Raw genomic sequence first — 18,101 nt, forward strand, 5'->3', positions numbered from 1 at the left:
AGTCCCAGAGATACGCTCCAGTGGGACTGTAAATGGATATATTGATATGGTTAAAGTCTGGCTTAGTGGAAAACAAAGAACGGAGGATGGTGTCTTAACCTTATAAAATACTGAACCCTCTTTTAAAAGGTCAAAAGGGGTCGAATCTGATAAAACATAATTATAACGGTCACGTTATAAACATAAAGCAAGAAATTACATTCTGCATAAATAAAATGAAGTCTTTAAGACCATTAGACATTATTTTCATTAGAGTACTTCACACATTTTCACATCAAAAGTTCATTAACATAATGCACTCTGAATAGTTAATGTGTTTGTTTGGCTGTTAAATCCTTACTTTGGTCTTTACTTTGTTACAGTAAAATAATAAATAGGATAATACAATTTGTATTATAAATAAATGTCTTAAAGACTATACCAAGATGTATACCAATATTTTCACATTATTTATATATATATATATATATATATATATATATATATATATATATATTTTTTTTTTTTTTTTTTTCTTTTTTTTTTCTTCATACTACAGTAATAAGAATTTTTGGAAGATGTATACAATAATGTGTTTAATTGGCACAAAAATAAAATAAAATAAAATAATAAAATAAAATAAAATAAAATAAAATAAAATAAAATAAAATAAAATAAAATAAAATAAAATAAAATAAAATAAAATAAAATAAAATAAAATAAAATAAAATAAAATAAAGGTTTCTTATTTCTTTTGATTTTGGGGTGAACTATTAATTAGAGATTTTCCTGACAGGTTTTATGAGACAGATTAGTTTGATTTGGGGGTGATCGTTAAATTTACTTTCTGTTGGCCCATGAGAATCATGTCACTGATGATCTCATTTTAGTACTGTGGTCTTTTGTCTGTTTATATCTAGGAACTACTGAAATATTTACAGAAAGCAGTTGTTTACAGGTTAGATATCATTTAAAAGCAGAAATATATCACAGCTTAAAAGCTGAATCAGGCTGAACAAGGGACTAAAGCAAAAGCGCTCGTTTTCGGCTCTTTGTCTTGTGGCATTAGCTTCTGTGAAACGCAGATCCACGCTGCTAGATTGCTTGTGTCTCCGTTTCGCAGCTGCTGTTTCAGTCAAGATGCCTTTGTTATGCTTGAGAAAACCGTCTCTGCTTAGCTGTGCAGTTCTCGTCAGCTATCAGACAGAAAGAAAAAAGAAAAAAAAAAAACACAACGCAGGCATCCAATCTGCCGGATTGTCCAGTGCTGAAACATCAGTTTACACTTGTGACACTTTGATCTGCATTTTTTTTTTAAAGATTTGCATTTTCTTGCCTTTTAGACATTTCTTTGAAATCAGGATTAAAGGAACAGTGAAGCCAAAAACTAAAATTCTGTCATTGTTTACTCACCCATATCCATCCAAACCTGGATTTTCTTGCCTCTGTGCAACACAAAAGATGAATTTTGGAAGAATGTTCAGCCTGTTCATAAAAGGTAATGAATCCAAAATGGATTGTCTTTGTCAAGCTCAATAAAACCAACATTAAAGCATAGAATTACTGTTGCTGTTACTGGTGCATAAAAGTAACAGTAACAACAACTTAATGTCATAAAGAAATGTTTTTTTTTGTTTTGTTTTTTGTTTTAGGAAAACATTTCAGGAATTATCTTCATATAGTGGACTTCAATGGAACCTCAGAAGTTTGAACTTCAAAAATGCAGTTTAAACAGCTTCAAAGTGCTCTAAACGATCCCAGTCGAGGAAGAAGAGGCTTGTCTAGTCTTATCTGTTATTTTTGAAACAAATTGACAATTTTTAACCTCAAATGCTCATCTTGTCTTGTCTCGGCATAGTCTGTGTAATCCGGGTCAATACAGTTAGGGTATGTCCAAAAACTTGTATCTCATTTTCTTCTTTAACTTCACAATTGTCCTACAATGATGTTTAACCTTTTTTTGTATAGAGTTTGATCTTCTTTGGATTCTCACTTTGTAAACACTGTGTCGGTACTTCTGCAGCGATGTGGGATGATTTTAAAGTTGGGGAAGGAAATGAGATGACAGTTTTTTAAGATACCCTAACTGTGAGTATATAAACTGTCAATCTGTTTCAATCGTTTTACTAGATAAGACCCTTCATCCTCGGCTGGGATCATTTAGAGCCCTCTGAAGTTGTGTTTAAACTGCATTTTGAAAGTTCAAACTTGAGGGCACCATATCCATTATATGGAGAGAAATATTTTCTTCAAAAAACATAATTTATTTATGAATGAAGTAAGAAAGACATAAACATCTTGGTTGACAAGGGGGTGAGTACATTATCTGTAAATTGTAGTTCTGGAAGTAAACTAATCCTTTATTGGCAGCAACAAATGCACTTCATGGCAGTGATTTATTTAGACAGTGAACTCCACTCACTTAACTGCAGAGGGCTCCAAAGTCGAAAAAATACACAAAACTACATACAGTCACTTTGATTCAAGTATTAGTTCTACTGGCCTTGAAATTGAGAACGTTGGACTTGAAATCACAAAATAAATAATATCACCACCCATCACTAATAAACAGAACTTGCTGTACTTTGCACTTCCAGCAAACCAAAGCAACTGTGGCAATCAAACTCACTCTTAAAATATCTCCTCGTACGCGTCCCTCATTACAGAGTCCCTCTGAAAAGTGTTTTCTGGTCTCAGCGGGTTCTGGCAGTCTAGTTCAGATCTGCTCTTGATAATGTCCCCAGTGCCAGGCCAGTGCCAGCTCTAAACACCAAACAATGCCAGATTTCTTAAGCTCCACTCAGCAGGCCAGAATCCAGCATGAGGTAGATCTCACACTGACAAAACCGGAGAGCAGCTGCACGATCATAATCATACTGTACATAAAGTCAACGTGACATCAAAAATGGCCCAGTTTACTTTGCAATTACATGTCCCTCGTCTTATTGTGAATGATTCACCAGTGCACATTATATGAAGTGTGTATTACCTTGCACATCTTCTGCAACAACCTTGGTTTTTATTATTGCAGGCAATGTTTTTGCTAATGCAGCTTTTCTAAAATCCCACCAGTATTTAAAACAGTAATTTAATGCATGTCAATCAATACTTTTTGGAGCTGGTGTTTTACCTTACCTTTTACCTTATTTTACCTTATTTTATGATTTTGAAAGTCTCATTTGCTGACCAAGGTTGTTTTCATTTGTTAAAAAAATTCTATTGTAATATATTTTAAAATGTAATTTATTCCTGTGATGCAAAGCTGAAATTTCAGCATCATTACTCCAGTCTTAAAGGAGTAGTTCATTTTCAGAACAAAAAAAACAAAACAAAAAACAGATCATGTACTCACCCCCTTGTCATCCAATATGTTCGTCTTTTTTCTTCAGTCGTAAGGAAATTATGTTTTTTGAGTTCAAACTCTGGGGCACCATAAAAGTCCATTATATGGAGGTAAATCCTGAAATGTTTTCCTCAAAAAACAATTTCTTTACGACTGAAGAAAGAAAGACATGTACATCTTTGATGACAAGGCGGTGAGCACATTATCTGTAAATCTTTGTGAACTACTCCTTTAAGTGTCACATGGTCCTTCAGAAATCATTCTAAAATGCCAATTTGTTGCTTAAGAAATATGCTTATTTTTGTTAATGTTGAACACAGCTGTGCTTTAAAAATTTAAAAAGGCTTTGATAAAAGCATTTATGATGCCTTGAAATCCTGAAGCTCAGTAGATTTCAGAACAAAGCCTACAAATGCAAGTTTAATCACAATAATAGTAACACGACGAGTGTTTGATTGAGCACCTAGAACATTTCAAGATATTTATAGATGTTACTGTCACCCTAACATTCGCAGGAAAACACCATCATTAGACTTTCCACATTTAGACATCTGTCATAGTCTGGTTTCAGACAGCACATCCACAGGAATACAGATCTAAAAATACAAAACAATGACTCATGATACTGAGAAACACATGCAAAGAAATAGACCTATGCACATTCAACAGTCTGAACAGTAAGAGATTTATTAGAATATGACTCCAGTTACACTTGATTCACACAATGCGCTTTGAACCTGAAATTATGTACAGGGTTCTACAGCGTGCTACTACACACAGTTCCTGTGTCGAAGGCGAGGTCACCAGACATTCGGCCCATCAAAGAAAAGGTCACATTCAAATGCCCTAATTACTGATCAGGTCAATTAAAGGAATCGTTCATCCAAAAGCAACTGCTCAAATCATTATACTCAAACTTCATGCCATTACAAACCCATATCCTGTTATTCTCACACAATACTATCACATCATTTCACAATTTTCCTGTTGTGTTGAGAAAATCTCAGCATACAGGTTTGGATTGACATGAGGTGATCAAATAAATGCCAGAAGCTTTATTATTTGGTGAATTTCTCCTGTAAGTTTCTGAATATAACATTGCAAAACTACAGCGGTAATAAGGATATAAATGTGTATATTTCGAAATCTGTTAAATGTTGGAAAACAATACTTTTGCAGAACTCTCAAGAGCAAAAGTTACATCAAAAATAGTTGTTGGAAAGTCACATGTGGAACATTATATCTGTGTCATTCTTACTGTATGTGCAAATTAAATGTCTCTTAAAGGTGTAGTGTGTATTTTTTTTTTTTTTTTTTTTTGGCACTAGTGGTACCAAACAGGTTTCCTAAACATTCCTACAGCCTGTGTGCACTTTTTGGGCCAATCAGTCTACAAACATGGGGCAAACATCTATTGTAATGTATTCATCCTTATGGCAAAAGCAGCTTTTTGCTTCCCAAGATGTTAACTGCATGACTGGAGTGGTGTGGGTTACTTGTGGATTATTGTGATGTTTTTATCAGCTGTTTGGACTCTTATTTTGACGGCTGAACCATTTTTTTCATATAGGAAAAATTACACACTTTACCTTTAAGTTTCATGGTAACTTTATGCAGTGATACATCAGACTATAAAAACAGACCATGAAAAAAAAAGCACTGTTATGTGATTAGCAGTGTTCATAAAGTGCTGCAGGGATGAAGTATTTTTGTAGGCCAATCTAGAAATCAGTATCATCCTAGTTCCCTCGACAAAAACCCAATAGAATTTTTCCAGTAACTTTTGGATTACTGCAGAAAATAAGCTCTGTGAACAACAGAAGTGTATGATTATCATCAAGAACACATCATTAATACCTTTTAAAACTCAAATACAATCGGCAGAAGTAAAAAGCAAATAAACTAACTACAATATGTTTGCAAGACTTCAGCGTCATTTCCACTAAGCTTCTGACATCTCTTTTAAATCTCAAAAAATGGAAAAGTTGGAAAAACTGAGTGAATATTTTGCAAAAGCATGATTTTAATTACAAATATAGCTGCAAGCAGCAATTACCCGGGTTCAAGCGCTCTCAGGCATTTAAGCACATAAGAAAAAAATGCATTACATCTCATTTATCAAGCCTGCAATGACCTAAATCAATGATTAAAAAAAAAAAAAAAACATTTTTGGCAAATCCAGGTCATTTACCATAGAAATTTGATTTTTTATTTATTTATGACTACTATAGTGTCATCTGTGGTCCAATCTCCCTAAAAATTTGCATGCTTGTTTTGAATCACCTGTCGCATAAGCTCACCAGAATTCGTGAAGTTTTGAGTTTTCGTTTAGGCTTTAAGGTATGTTTAGAAAGGCCTTTTCTAAACAACCCCAGTATAGCCTCCCAAAGGGTAAATTCCAACATTTTTTTTTTTGAAAATTATTGACCTAGAGAGTCTAGAAAATTGTACTTGCTGTGTTTTTTTTTCTAGATTGAGTGAAACACCTAGGACTAGTTTGCAAAAGTAGGTTTCTTACATTTTCTCAATAATTTACCAAACAGTTTAACTGACAGCAGTGGTTCTAGAGGCAAAGTTGTTTAGAATGAGAAGGTCTATCGCATGATATGAACAGCGTCTGTATCTTTGGAAAATCGTGCAATATACAACTGTTTATGCCCTTGAAAAAAAAATGTATCGCCCTTGTTTATCGTCACCCCCAGTAGCCAATTTTTTTTTCTTTTCAATCGACCTGGTCTAATAGCGCTCAAAGTGCATTGACCTATAAGGACCATATTTTTTGAGATGTGCAAATGTCCTCATAATCACTTATGGCAACTTGGACCAAGACCGTATGTACGAATTTTCATGTCAACAGGACAAACGGTTGTTTAGTTATGGCCATTTTCATGTTTTTTTTTCCTCATACAGCGCCACCAATTGGCCAAGCTCTGCAACTTTTTAACATGACCTCAGATTCAGCTCTTACATACGCATTGTGAGTTTGGCAAAGATATCTCAATTCCGTTCAAAAGTTAAAGCCATTTTAGTAAAGGCGGCACTGCCCTTTTCAAACATTTTGGCATCCCTTTGCAACAGTGTTTATCTAAAGTTAAAGACAGTGAGTCTAAAGGTAAACTGTTTTTTGATGATATTCACTTTCCACAGAATCCTCCTGCACTGGTTTGTTTTCAACAAACAAATCCAAGGCATGTGTTTTGTCTGGCATGAACCAAGGATTAAAGACATAAGACTGTGCCGAACAGTTTAGGAGTTATGAGCGATTTTGTAATTTTGGTCGCTGTAGTGCCCCCTTCAGGCCGATTGGGGCGAGCATTGGTCACACTGTAGAGTTCACCTGTTTGCCATGATGATGTTCAGTTCCCATTTAACCACTTATTAGCAATCACCTTTTTAAGGCAAGTAAAAGCTTGTCACAAGGAACTTTTTGATGCATTCTAAATCATAGAATTTAAATGTAAATACCACAGCTCTTATTTCAGACATTTAAACAAAAACACCGACTTCAGGACAATGGAACTGGAAGTGCTAAAATGCTTGTTTGAACTCATTCCTGCAGCACTTTATTCCTTATAACATTCACATATTTATGATAAAAGAAAAGCCTGCAAATATCAGACGTTTATGCTCATGCATTGTTCCAAAACCTGGTGAGCTGATTACATAGCCAGCATTTAAGGCATCACAGGCTGTTCCAAAAGGCAACGTGCTTGTGTCAAACTCCACTGAAATCAATTGTTCTACTTCAATCCATTTCAGTTAGGACGCTGCCTTAGAAGATAGCTGCCTATGTAGGCGGTAGACAAGCAATGCAGCTCATTAGTTTTAGAACAGCGCCTGAGTGCAATATTGTTTCTGACTAACAGGCAGCTTTCACTCAGCAGCTCTACAGCTTGACTTCTCAGAAGAATCACTGGGTGTAAAGAGCGTCAAAAGTGAACATCATTAAGGTAAGTTCACAGTTTCCGTTGTCGGGTCCAATTTTAGATCGCTCTGGTGAACAAGTGCAAGAAAAACATTCGACTTTTAGAGAAAAACTGAGTTGAAAGTGATTTGGCAATTCAAGTATACAGTATTATGATTAGTTATGACAGAACAAGGCAAAGTATATATAATCACAATCATAGAGAAAGCAGCTACTGTATGTAATATGGTATAATAGTTTTTGAAATGCTGTATTGGCATCAATACAAAACCAATCCAAAGGAAATTAAGTCACACATCACTATTCAAACAAAATGAATAAATATCATTAATAGAGTAATTTTACGGTCCTCACATTGTACAATCAAAACCCCGCAATATTAAGGAATAATTTGCCTAAAAATGAAAATTCTGCCATTTTTGTCATTCAAACCTGTTTGACTGAATATAAAATATACAGTGAAATAAGAGCAATTTTGGACTGGTGTTTTGCATCTAAATAGTCATATGGACTACTATGTTTTTTTAACAGAAAATAGTCATTAAAATCACAAAAATCCATAGAAAGCACACAAATTTTACTACATGAGGGTGAATAAATAATGACAGACTTTCAATTTTAGCAGAACTATTCCTGAATGCATACATGAACTATATTTGCGCTATTTGAATATATATTCCTTATAAAAAATCATTGCACGAGCCCAAACATTCCAGTGATTTCCAAAGATAAATCCAACTCGCCTTTCTGAAAACATTCTGTCGGTGTATTCATCGAAAAATAACTCTCGTTAAAATATTTGTAATCATAGTAAAGTAAAAAATATAATGCGCTTAAACATGAAGCTTTCCTTTTAGTTTCTATTGCAATACCAGAAAAAGAAACAGACATGAAACATATCAGTAGATTATATTCTGTACTATAAAACAAGGGTGCATTTCCGAGCCTTTAAGTAAGGCCTTCTACTACATAAATCATTTAGTCAAGTTATAAATATTGACTACGGTAAATAAAAAAGACATGTTAAATCGCAATCCTTAACTCTTTGTTGTGATATATTTCGATTGACATTCCAGGAGAGTCTAAGGCCGGTGGGCTGAAATCAGACCTAATTACAGACCTCTGCAATTGAAGTCCCATGTTTGTCCGAGTAAAATGAACACCATCCGACAGAAAAAAAAGAATAGAAACCTCAAGACTTCATGGTGCAAATGGGCACTACGATGACCAGTATCACAGTGCAGGCGGCTGCAGCGATCAACGCGCCGATTTTACACGCCTTGGCTCTGCGAAACTCCGCCTCCTTGCGCTTGAGCAGCGAATCGTAGCCTGGCGTGTAGATGTCCTCCATCCAGTACTCCAGATTGTTGGGGTTGAGTGACTCCTGGACCTGCAGGGGAACAGAAAAAGGTGAGAGGTCCTGCGAAGAAAGCCGTCTGTGCGGAGCGGACCATGATTGCGCTGTGAAATGAAGGCCGTGGAAGATGAATGGAGCACTCGTCCAGTCGCCTCGCTAAACTGCAGACAGATTACTGAAGCAACACATTCCAACGAGATGGAATTTTTCATCAAATTGCCATGTTAACTGAATACACGGCGAAATGAGAAAGAGGAAAGCGTGATGCGGCACTCGGTTCAGGATGAGAGAGAGGGAGATGTTCAGGTATGACAGCAGGGAAGATGGAAACAGTCAGACAAAAATAGCCAGAGCAGCTGAAGGGGACAAAACAACATTTTCTGAAGAAAACATAAGTGGGGATTGTCTGTGCAGAAGTCACCATCATGATGGTGTTTTGGGCGGCTGCCAGTATGCTGCTGTATGGTTGCTGAGTTGTTCTGATTAGTTTTTGGCGTGTTATGTAGTTGCTATGGTGTTCTTGTAAGTTGCTGCTATCAGGGTTATACAGCATTTAGAGTAATGTAGTAAACAGGATGCAGAATTGCAATTCAAAATGTGAATATAAGGAAGTACGTATAACTAAAATAAAAGGTGAAGTTTCTAGGTTTAGAGAGCAGAGAGTTGCAGACTGATGGAATGACAGAATGCTAGAATGATAGATAGCATGACAGAACAGTAGATTAAACAATATGACAGACCGAATTCCAGAACGAACTAAAGAATGATACAAGGAACTACTGAGAGACACACAGACACACCAAATGAATAGATGTTTAAAAGACAGACAGAACAAATGATAGAAAGAACAGTAAGAATGATAGATGGATTCTGGATGATAGATAGATCGAATGATAGAATGGACAAATGAATATTATTGCTTTATAGAATGACAGAATGATAGAACAAATGCTGATGGAATAAACAAATGATAGTTCAAACAAACAATAAATAGTATCAACAATGTCAGAATCATAGAACAACAGAAGCACAGATGGAACGAAAGAACGAGATAAAAACGATTGAGTGATAGAACAACAGAATCATAGACAAAGACCGAATGAAAGCTAGAATGATATATAGAATGACGGAATCATGAATAGAACAACAAAAATTAGAGATCGAATGATTGAACAATAGAATGAAAGAATCATAGAACGACAGAATGAGATAGAATGATTGATAGAATGACAGAATCATAGAATGACAAAATCGAGATATAGAACAATTGAACAATAGAGTCATAGATAAAATGAGAGATAGAACGACAAAAACGAGAGACAGTACGAGCGAATAATAGATAGAATGATTGAACAATAGATGGAAGGACTGAATCATAGACAGAACAACAAAAGCGAGAAATAGAATGATTTAACAATAGATAGAACAACAGAATCATAGACACAACAAGATAGAATGATTGAACAATGGATAGAACGACCGAAACATAGAACCTCAAAAACAAGAGACAGAATGATTAAACAATAGATAGAACGACCAAATCATAGACAGAACCTCAAAAACGACAGATGGAACGATTAAACAAAATAAAACAACAGTATCAAAGACAGAACAACAAAAATGAGAGATGAAATGATTAAACAATAGATAGAACAACAGAATTATAAACACAAATAGATTGAATGATTGAACAATAGATAGAACAACAGAATCATAGACAAAGACCGAATGAAAGCTAGAATGATATATAGAATGACGGAATCATGAATAGAACAACAAAAATTTGAGATCGAATGATTGAACAATAGAATGAAAGAATCATAGAACGACAGAATAAGATAGAATGATTGAATGATTGATAGAATGACAGAATCATACAATGACAAAATCGAGATATAGAACAATTGAACAATAGAGTCATAGATAAAATGAGAGATAGAACGACAAAAACGAGAGACAGTATGAGCGAATAATAGATAGAATGATTGAACAATAGATGGAAGGACTGAATCATAGACAGAACAACAAAAGCGAGAAATCGAATGATTTAACAATAGGTAGAACAACAGAATCATAGACACAACAAGATAGAATGATTGAACAATGGATAGAACGACCGAAACAGAGAACCTCAAAAACAAGAGACAGAATGATTAAACAATAGATAGAACGACCAAATCATAGACATAACCTCAAAAACGACAGATGGAACGATTAAACAATAGATAGAACAACAGAATCAAAGACAGAACAACAAAAATGAGAGATGAAATGATTAAACAATAGATAGAACAACAGAATTATAAACACAAATAGATTGAATGATTGAACAATAGATAGAACAACAGAATCATAGACAGAACAGCAAAAATGAGAGATGGAATGATTGAACAATAGATGGAACAACAGAATCATAGACAAAACAAAAAAACAAGAGATTGAAAATTTGAACAATAGATAGAACAACAGAATCATAGACAGAAGCTCAAAAACGAGAGATGGAACAATTGAACAACAGATACAACAATAGAATTATAGACACAACCAGATCGAATGATTGAACAATAGAATGAAAGAATCATAGAACGACAGAATGAGATAGAATGATTGAATGATAGATAGAATGACAGAATCATAGAACGACAAAAACGAGAGACAGTACGAGTGAATAATAGATAGAATGATTGAACAATAGATGGAAGGACTGAATCATAGACAGAACAACAAAAGCGAGAAATAGAATGATTTAACAATAGATAAAACAACAGAATCATAGACACAAGATAGAATGATTGAACAATAGATAGAACGACCGAAACATAGAACCTCAAAAACGAGAGACAGAATGATTAAACAATAGAAAGAACAACAGAATTATAGACAGAACAACAAAAACGAGAGATGAAATGATTGAACAATAGATAGAACAACAGAATTATAGACACAACTAGATTGAATGATTGAACAATAGATAGAACGACCAAATCATAGACAGAAGCTCAAAAACGAGAGATAGACTGAATGAACAATAGATAGAACAACAAAATCATAGACAGAACAAAAAAAAAAAACGAGAGATGGAACATTTGAACAATAGATAGAACAACAAAAACGAGAGATGGAACAATTGAACAATAGATAGAACAACAGAATTATAGACACAACAAGATCGAATGATTGAACAATAGATAGAATGACCAAATCATAGACAGAAGCTCAAAAACGAGAGACAGACTGAATGAACAATAGATAGAACAACAGAATCATAGACAGAACAGCAAAAACGAGAGACAGGACAATTTAACAATAGATAGAATAGCAAAAACGAGAGATAGAATGATTGAAATTAGATAGAACAACAGAATCATTGATAAAACGACAAAAAAGAGAACGATTGAAGAATAGACTGAATGACAGAATCATAGACACAAGGAGATAGAATGATTGAATGATAGATAGAACAACAGAATCATAGACAGAAGAACAACAAAAATGAGAGATGGAATAATTGAACAATAGATAGAAAAACAGAATCATAGATATAAAGAAAGAATGAGAGACAGAACGACAAAAATGAGAGATAGAATAGATAGAACAACTGAATCAACGATAAAGAGAGAATGAGAGATAGAACAATTCAAGAATAGACAGAATGACAGAATCATAGGCAAAATGAGATAGACTGATTGAACGATAGACAGAACAACAGAATCATAGACACAACGAGACAGAATGAGAGATAGAATGATTGAAGAATAGACAGAATGACAGAATCATAGACACGAGATAGAACGACAAAAACGAGAGATAGAATGATCGAACAATAGATAGAACGTCAGAATGAAGGATAGAAGAGAGCTAGAGCGACTGAACAATATATAGAATAGAATGACAGAATCATACAGTACAAGACAGAATAACAGAATCATAGATAGAATGACAGAATAAGGCCCCGATCACACCGAACGCGTCTTTTAGTTCTAAAAACGCGAGGCGCACAGCACTGCCTTTTTTGGTGACTTTTAATAAAAAAGCAGTATGCTGCGTTTTTTTTATGTTGCTAAGCAACGACCAAAACAGCTGTCCTGTCAGTCAAATCAAAGGATTATAGTGCGAGCGCTCTAAAATCTTAGTTTTTCTGCTGTTGAGTAAACTGTCATATTAGCAGAAACCCTAAAAAATACAGCTCTGAGTTACCCACGACAGACACCAAAGGTTTCTCTTCCATTTCTTGCAGTCTCCAGACTTTTTACGCAACGGTAAACTTTCGTCACCACAACAGAAGGCCCGCCTCTCCATTCATTCGATTGGACAATTGAAAAGAACGCGAATGACGTTGGGCGTTTTTCCGCTCAGAGTTGATTTTTTTTTCAACTTCAGGCGCTCAGAGCGCTCCTGCAAAAACGCGAGGCGCAGCAGGCGGCGAAAACGCGAGGCGCCCGGGGCGCATAAGCAGCGCCCAGAACGCTCACTGCCAACAGAAAACCATTCAAAAGAGGCGCCTCCAACTGCAAAAACGCGTTCGGTGTGATCGGGGCCTAAGAGACAGAACAATAGATAGAACCACAGAAACAGACAGGACGACAGAATGATAAATAGATAAAACTGATGATACGCTAAATAGAAGGGTAGATAGAGTGATACAGAATGATAACAGAATGATAAATAAAGTGATAAAACAGATAGACAGACATAACAAAGTCACAAGCAAAAGTGTGATTGACTGTAAACATCAATGTAACTGTTCATTTCTGCACAACAGATACCAGCAGCACTTTCAAGTGAATAGCTGGCTTTATCAGGAATTTCAGGTGGTCGAAAAATCAATGTCTCCACAGGAGAGGGTCAGCTCATTGATCGCAAGCGCTCACAGAAATGTTTACACTTTAATTGTGTCCCTATACAGGGCCTATGAGACGCTGCAGCTTATAATTAGAACAACTTTAATGTCAAGCGAGCAGAGTCAAAGATAACGAACCAGAAGTCGCTCAAAAATATCCAATGTAAATGACAGAGTGCTCTGAAGACTTGCCGCAGGCCTGCAATTAAAGTACAGGTAAATATACAGCAATTTCCTGCTCTGTTTTCAACGGTTTTTCAGCAACAGCATGTTTTCAGCTTTCAACTCTGCCTTTAATATGTAGTTAGCTTTCCCATTCCAAATTTAAATAAATGAATACATTAAGTACATAAAAACCGATGATAGAAATATAAATAAGCATTATAAGATGTCCATCTAATGTCAAAAGCACATGCTCTGCCAATGTGCGACAGCTGTGACAATGATGCCATTTACATGCCTTCAATGACTGTCCTTCAGGCACTTTTGCTCCCAAAGTGTGTTAAATTTTGTTATTTGTCACACATGGATTGTTTCTGAATATCAGATGGCATTAATTCCTGACACCTTTCTCTGCTTTCCTGAGCACATATAACTTTATGCACATTGAAGGTATTAACCATGTCTGTCTCCAATAAGCTTAGCGTAATCTTGTATCAATACTGTCAGTGAGCAAGAAAGATAATCCTATTTAATCTTGTGGAAAAAACTCCACAAGTTGGTAGAGGTGACCAAGTCTGTTGGCATTTCAGGTACTCTGTATTTGATTTTGAAGCAGTAGTTTATCAAAAATGAATATTTGCTGACATTTACTCACCCTCAAGCCATCTGAGATGTAGATGAGTTTGTTTCTTCACTGGAACAGATTTGGAGAAAAGGTGCTTGTTTATAAGAGACAAATCCATCATTAAGACATATTTAACTTCAAACCATTGCCTCCAGCTAAAATATGAGTCGTCTATCTATAATATTGCTTTCTCCAGTGAAAAAAGCCATCTTGTCTGAATTAAGAGAGAAATATGCACAGATCAAGCACTATTTACAAGTCAAAACAGTTCATAAATAAATAAGTTGGTGACGTTTTTCACTCAAACTTTGGCCAAAAGCGACAGATAGTAAAAATTTCTTGATGGATTGGTTTCTCACAAACATGCAGCTTATTGCTTCACAAGATGTTAACTGATGGACTCATAGTGGTGTGGATTACATTTTTTTAAATATATATATTAAACATAAAGACATAATATTAATATTAAAGGTATCTATCTATTTATCTACATTTTCAGGTATGCAATACATTTGCAAATAAATAATTACCTGTAATATTTATAAATTTATTTTAATACATTACATACATAAATAATATTGATATTAAAGGTATTTATCTATTTATTTACATTTGCATGTATGCAATACATTTATAAAAAATATATCAGTATCAATGTTATTGATTACTTTATATTTTTATATTTTTTTAGTATTATAAAATACATTAAACACAAATAAATAATTTTAATATTAAAATTATTTTTGAAAATTATTTACGACTTTCATATTTACATGTATGCAATGAATAATTAAATAATTAAAAAATCCATGTAATATTCAACATTATTTATTATTAATTTAATAATATTAAATATACAAAGTAAACATAAATAATATTAAAAGTAAAGGTATGTACATACATTTATAAATTAAAAAATACCAGCAATATTAATTCTGTTGATTGATTAATTTATATATATATATATATATATATATATATATATATATTACTAAACACATAATAATAATAATAATAATAATAATAATAATAATATTAATAATAATAAAGCATTACTTTAATTATTTATTTATTCACATGTGCTACATGCAATAAATAAATAATGAAAATACCATTTAAAAGCATTTATTTAATTATTCAAGGCTTTCACATTTGCATGTACGCAATAAATAATTATTAAATAATTTAAAATCCTTGTAATATTCAATGTTATTTACTCATTTACATTTTATTTTAACAATAATATTATTAAATATACGAAGTAAACACATAAATAATATTAAAAGTAAAGGTATGCATCTATTTATTATATCTGCATGTAAGCAATACATTTATAAATAAAAATACCTGTAATATTAATGTTATTGATTCATTTATATTTTATTTCAACATTTTTCAAATATATTAAACATATATAATAATATTAACAATAATATTAAACACATTTATTTAATCATTTAAGCTTTTTAAATGTGCTAGATGCAATAAATAAATAATAAAAAATATAAAATAATAAAAAATATATATGTTATTGATGATATATTATCAATTATATATATATTAATCATAAAAATAGAATACTATTATTAAAAGCATTTATTTATTTATTTAAGCCTTTTACAATAAATAATTAATAAAAAAAAATAAAACACCTATAATATTCAAAGTTATTTATTCATTTGTATATAATTGTGATGTTTTTATCAGCTGTTTGGACTCTCATTCTGACGGCACCCATTCGATACCATTGGTGAGCAAGTGATGCTAAACTTCTCCAAATCTTGTCTGAGGAAGAAATTAAATCAACTACATCTTGGATGGCCTGAGGGTGTGCACCATTTCCATTTCCACATTTTAATTCACCATAGCCAAAACAAAACTGTGGACAATTAGCAAAAGCTTTATTCAAACAAAATGACATTATAAAGATAATCATTAAAGCGATCATTAAACGTTAATGATTAATTAGGTTATCTACAACACAACAGTTTGTACAACACGATCAGTAATCTAGAGACTAATTAGGCCATAACAGAGTTGGCTTGTAAAGTTCCCGGGAATAAACACTAATATTATTTTGCAAATAATGCAAATTTTAGAGATGAATCCTCAGCAGCATCGAACTCTCCTGTGAGAAACCTGAGATTAATTGTCTTATAAATTTCCCTCTAGGTAATTGCTATGGCAACAGAACTTTTCTAAGCCATCTAATGGGCTGCTCACACAGGACGTGTTCTTGTGTTCAGTCTGCACTGTTTTTTAATTGACTTGTACTTGTGAACACACACACACTTGTCAGCCTTTTCTGTAGTGTCCAACTTCCCACACAGCTCAGAAGTCAATCATACAGAACACATAAAAGAGTTGTGGCAATTGGAACTTGACACGCAAATGTAAAAGACTATGCAATAGATTTATAAATAAATAAATACCTAATATTATTTTTATTCATAAAATTATTATGTTTTCCTTAATAATATATATGAAACATATAAATAAATAATATGAAAATTAAAGGTATTTATCTATTCATTTACATTTGCATGTATGCAATTGATTTATTAATAAATTAATACTGGTAATATTACTGTTATTTATTAATTGATTTGTATTTTTTATATATTAACCACATCAATTAATAGTATTAATATTAAATGTATTTATCTACATATTTACATTTTCATACATGCAATAGATTTATAAATAAATAAATAAATACCTGTAATATTATGGTAATTTAGTCATTTACTTTTATATAATTTTTATATTTTAAAAACATTAATAATATGAATATTAAAGGTATGTATCTATTCATTTACATTTGCATGTATGCAATACATTTATAAATAAATTATAAATTGTATTATTATTATTATTTATTAAATTATTTTTTTAATTAAACATATAAATAAATAAATAATATTAATATTAAATGTATTCATCAACTTATTTACATTTTCAGGTATGCAATACATTTATAAATAAATAAATTCAGGTAACATTAAGACAATACATTTATAAATAAATAAATTCAGGTAACATTACTGGTATTTATTGATTTTTTTTATTAAACACATAAATAAACAATATTAATATTAAATGTATTTATCTACTTATTTACATTTTCATGTATGCAATACATTTATAAATAAATAAATAAATACCTGTAATATTACTGTTATTTATTAATTTATTTTTATTTAATTTTTATGTATTAAAAAAATAAATAATATGAATATTACATTTATTTATCTACTTATTTACATTTTCATGTATGCAATACATTTATGCATAAATAAATATATGTAATATTACTGTTATTTAATCATTTATTTTTATATCATTTTTATATATTAAAACATAAATAAACAATATTAATATTAAAGGTATTTATCTATTCGTTAACATTTGCATGTATGCAATACATTTATAGATAAATAAATACCTAATATTATTATTATTTAATAAATTATTATTTTTATATATTAAACATATAAAAGGTATTTATCTACTTATTTACATTTTCATATATGCAATAAATTTACAAATAAATAAATAAATAAATATTGGTAATATTACTGGTATTTATTAATTTATTTTTCTTTTTTATACATTAAACACAAATCAATAATATTAATATTAAATGTATTTATCTACTTATTTACATTTTCATGTATGCAATACATTTATAAATAAATAAATACCTCTAATATTACTGTTATTTATTAATTTATATACATACATTTTTATATATTAAACACATAAATAATATCAATGATAAATGTATTTATCTATTTATATTTGTTTCAATATTTGTATTCCTAAATATATTAAACACATAAATAAAGAGTAATATTTTTTAAAAGCATT

The 18,101-nt window shown here is 32.1% G+C and overlaps 1 protein-coding gene across 1 annotated transcript in view; it reads right to left on the minus strand.

The window, feature by feature from the left end:
* Positions 1–3,999: 3,999 nt before the first annotated feature.
* Positions 4,000–18,101, minus strand: part of minar1 (membrane integral NOTCH2 associated receptor 1) — a 39,431-nt gene continuing 25,329 nt past the window's right edge. The window contains exon 3 of the mRNA XM_073836447.1: positions 4,000–8,637. Coding sequence (XP_073692548.1) covers positions 8,440–8,637 — 198 coding nt within the window. The 3' untranslated portion in view covers positions 4,000–8,439. The remainder of the gene's footprint in view (positions 8,638–18,101) is intronic.

This window comes from Garra rufa, chromosome 3 (genome assembly GCF_049309525.1).
Source record: "Garra rufa chromosome 3, GarRuf1.0, whole genome shotgun sequence".
NCBI classification, from domain to species: Eukaryota; Metazoa; Chordata; class Actinopteri; order Cypriniformes; family Cyprinidae; genus Garra; species Garra rufa.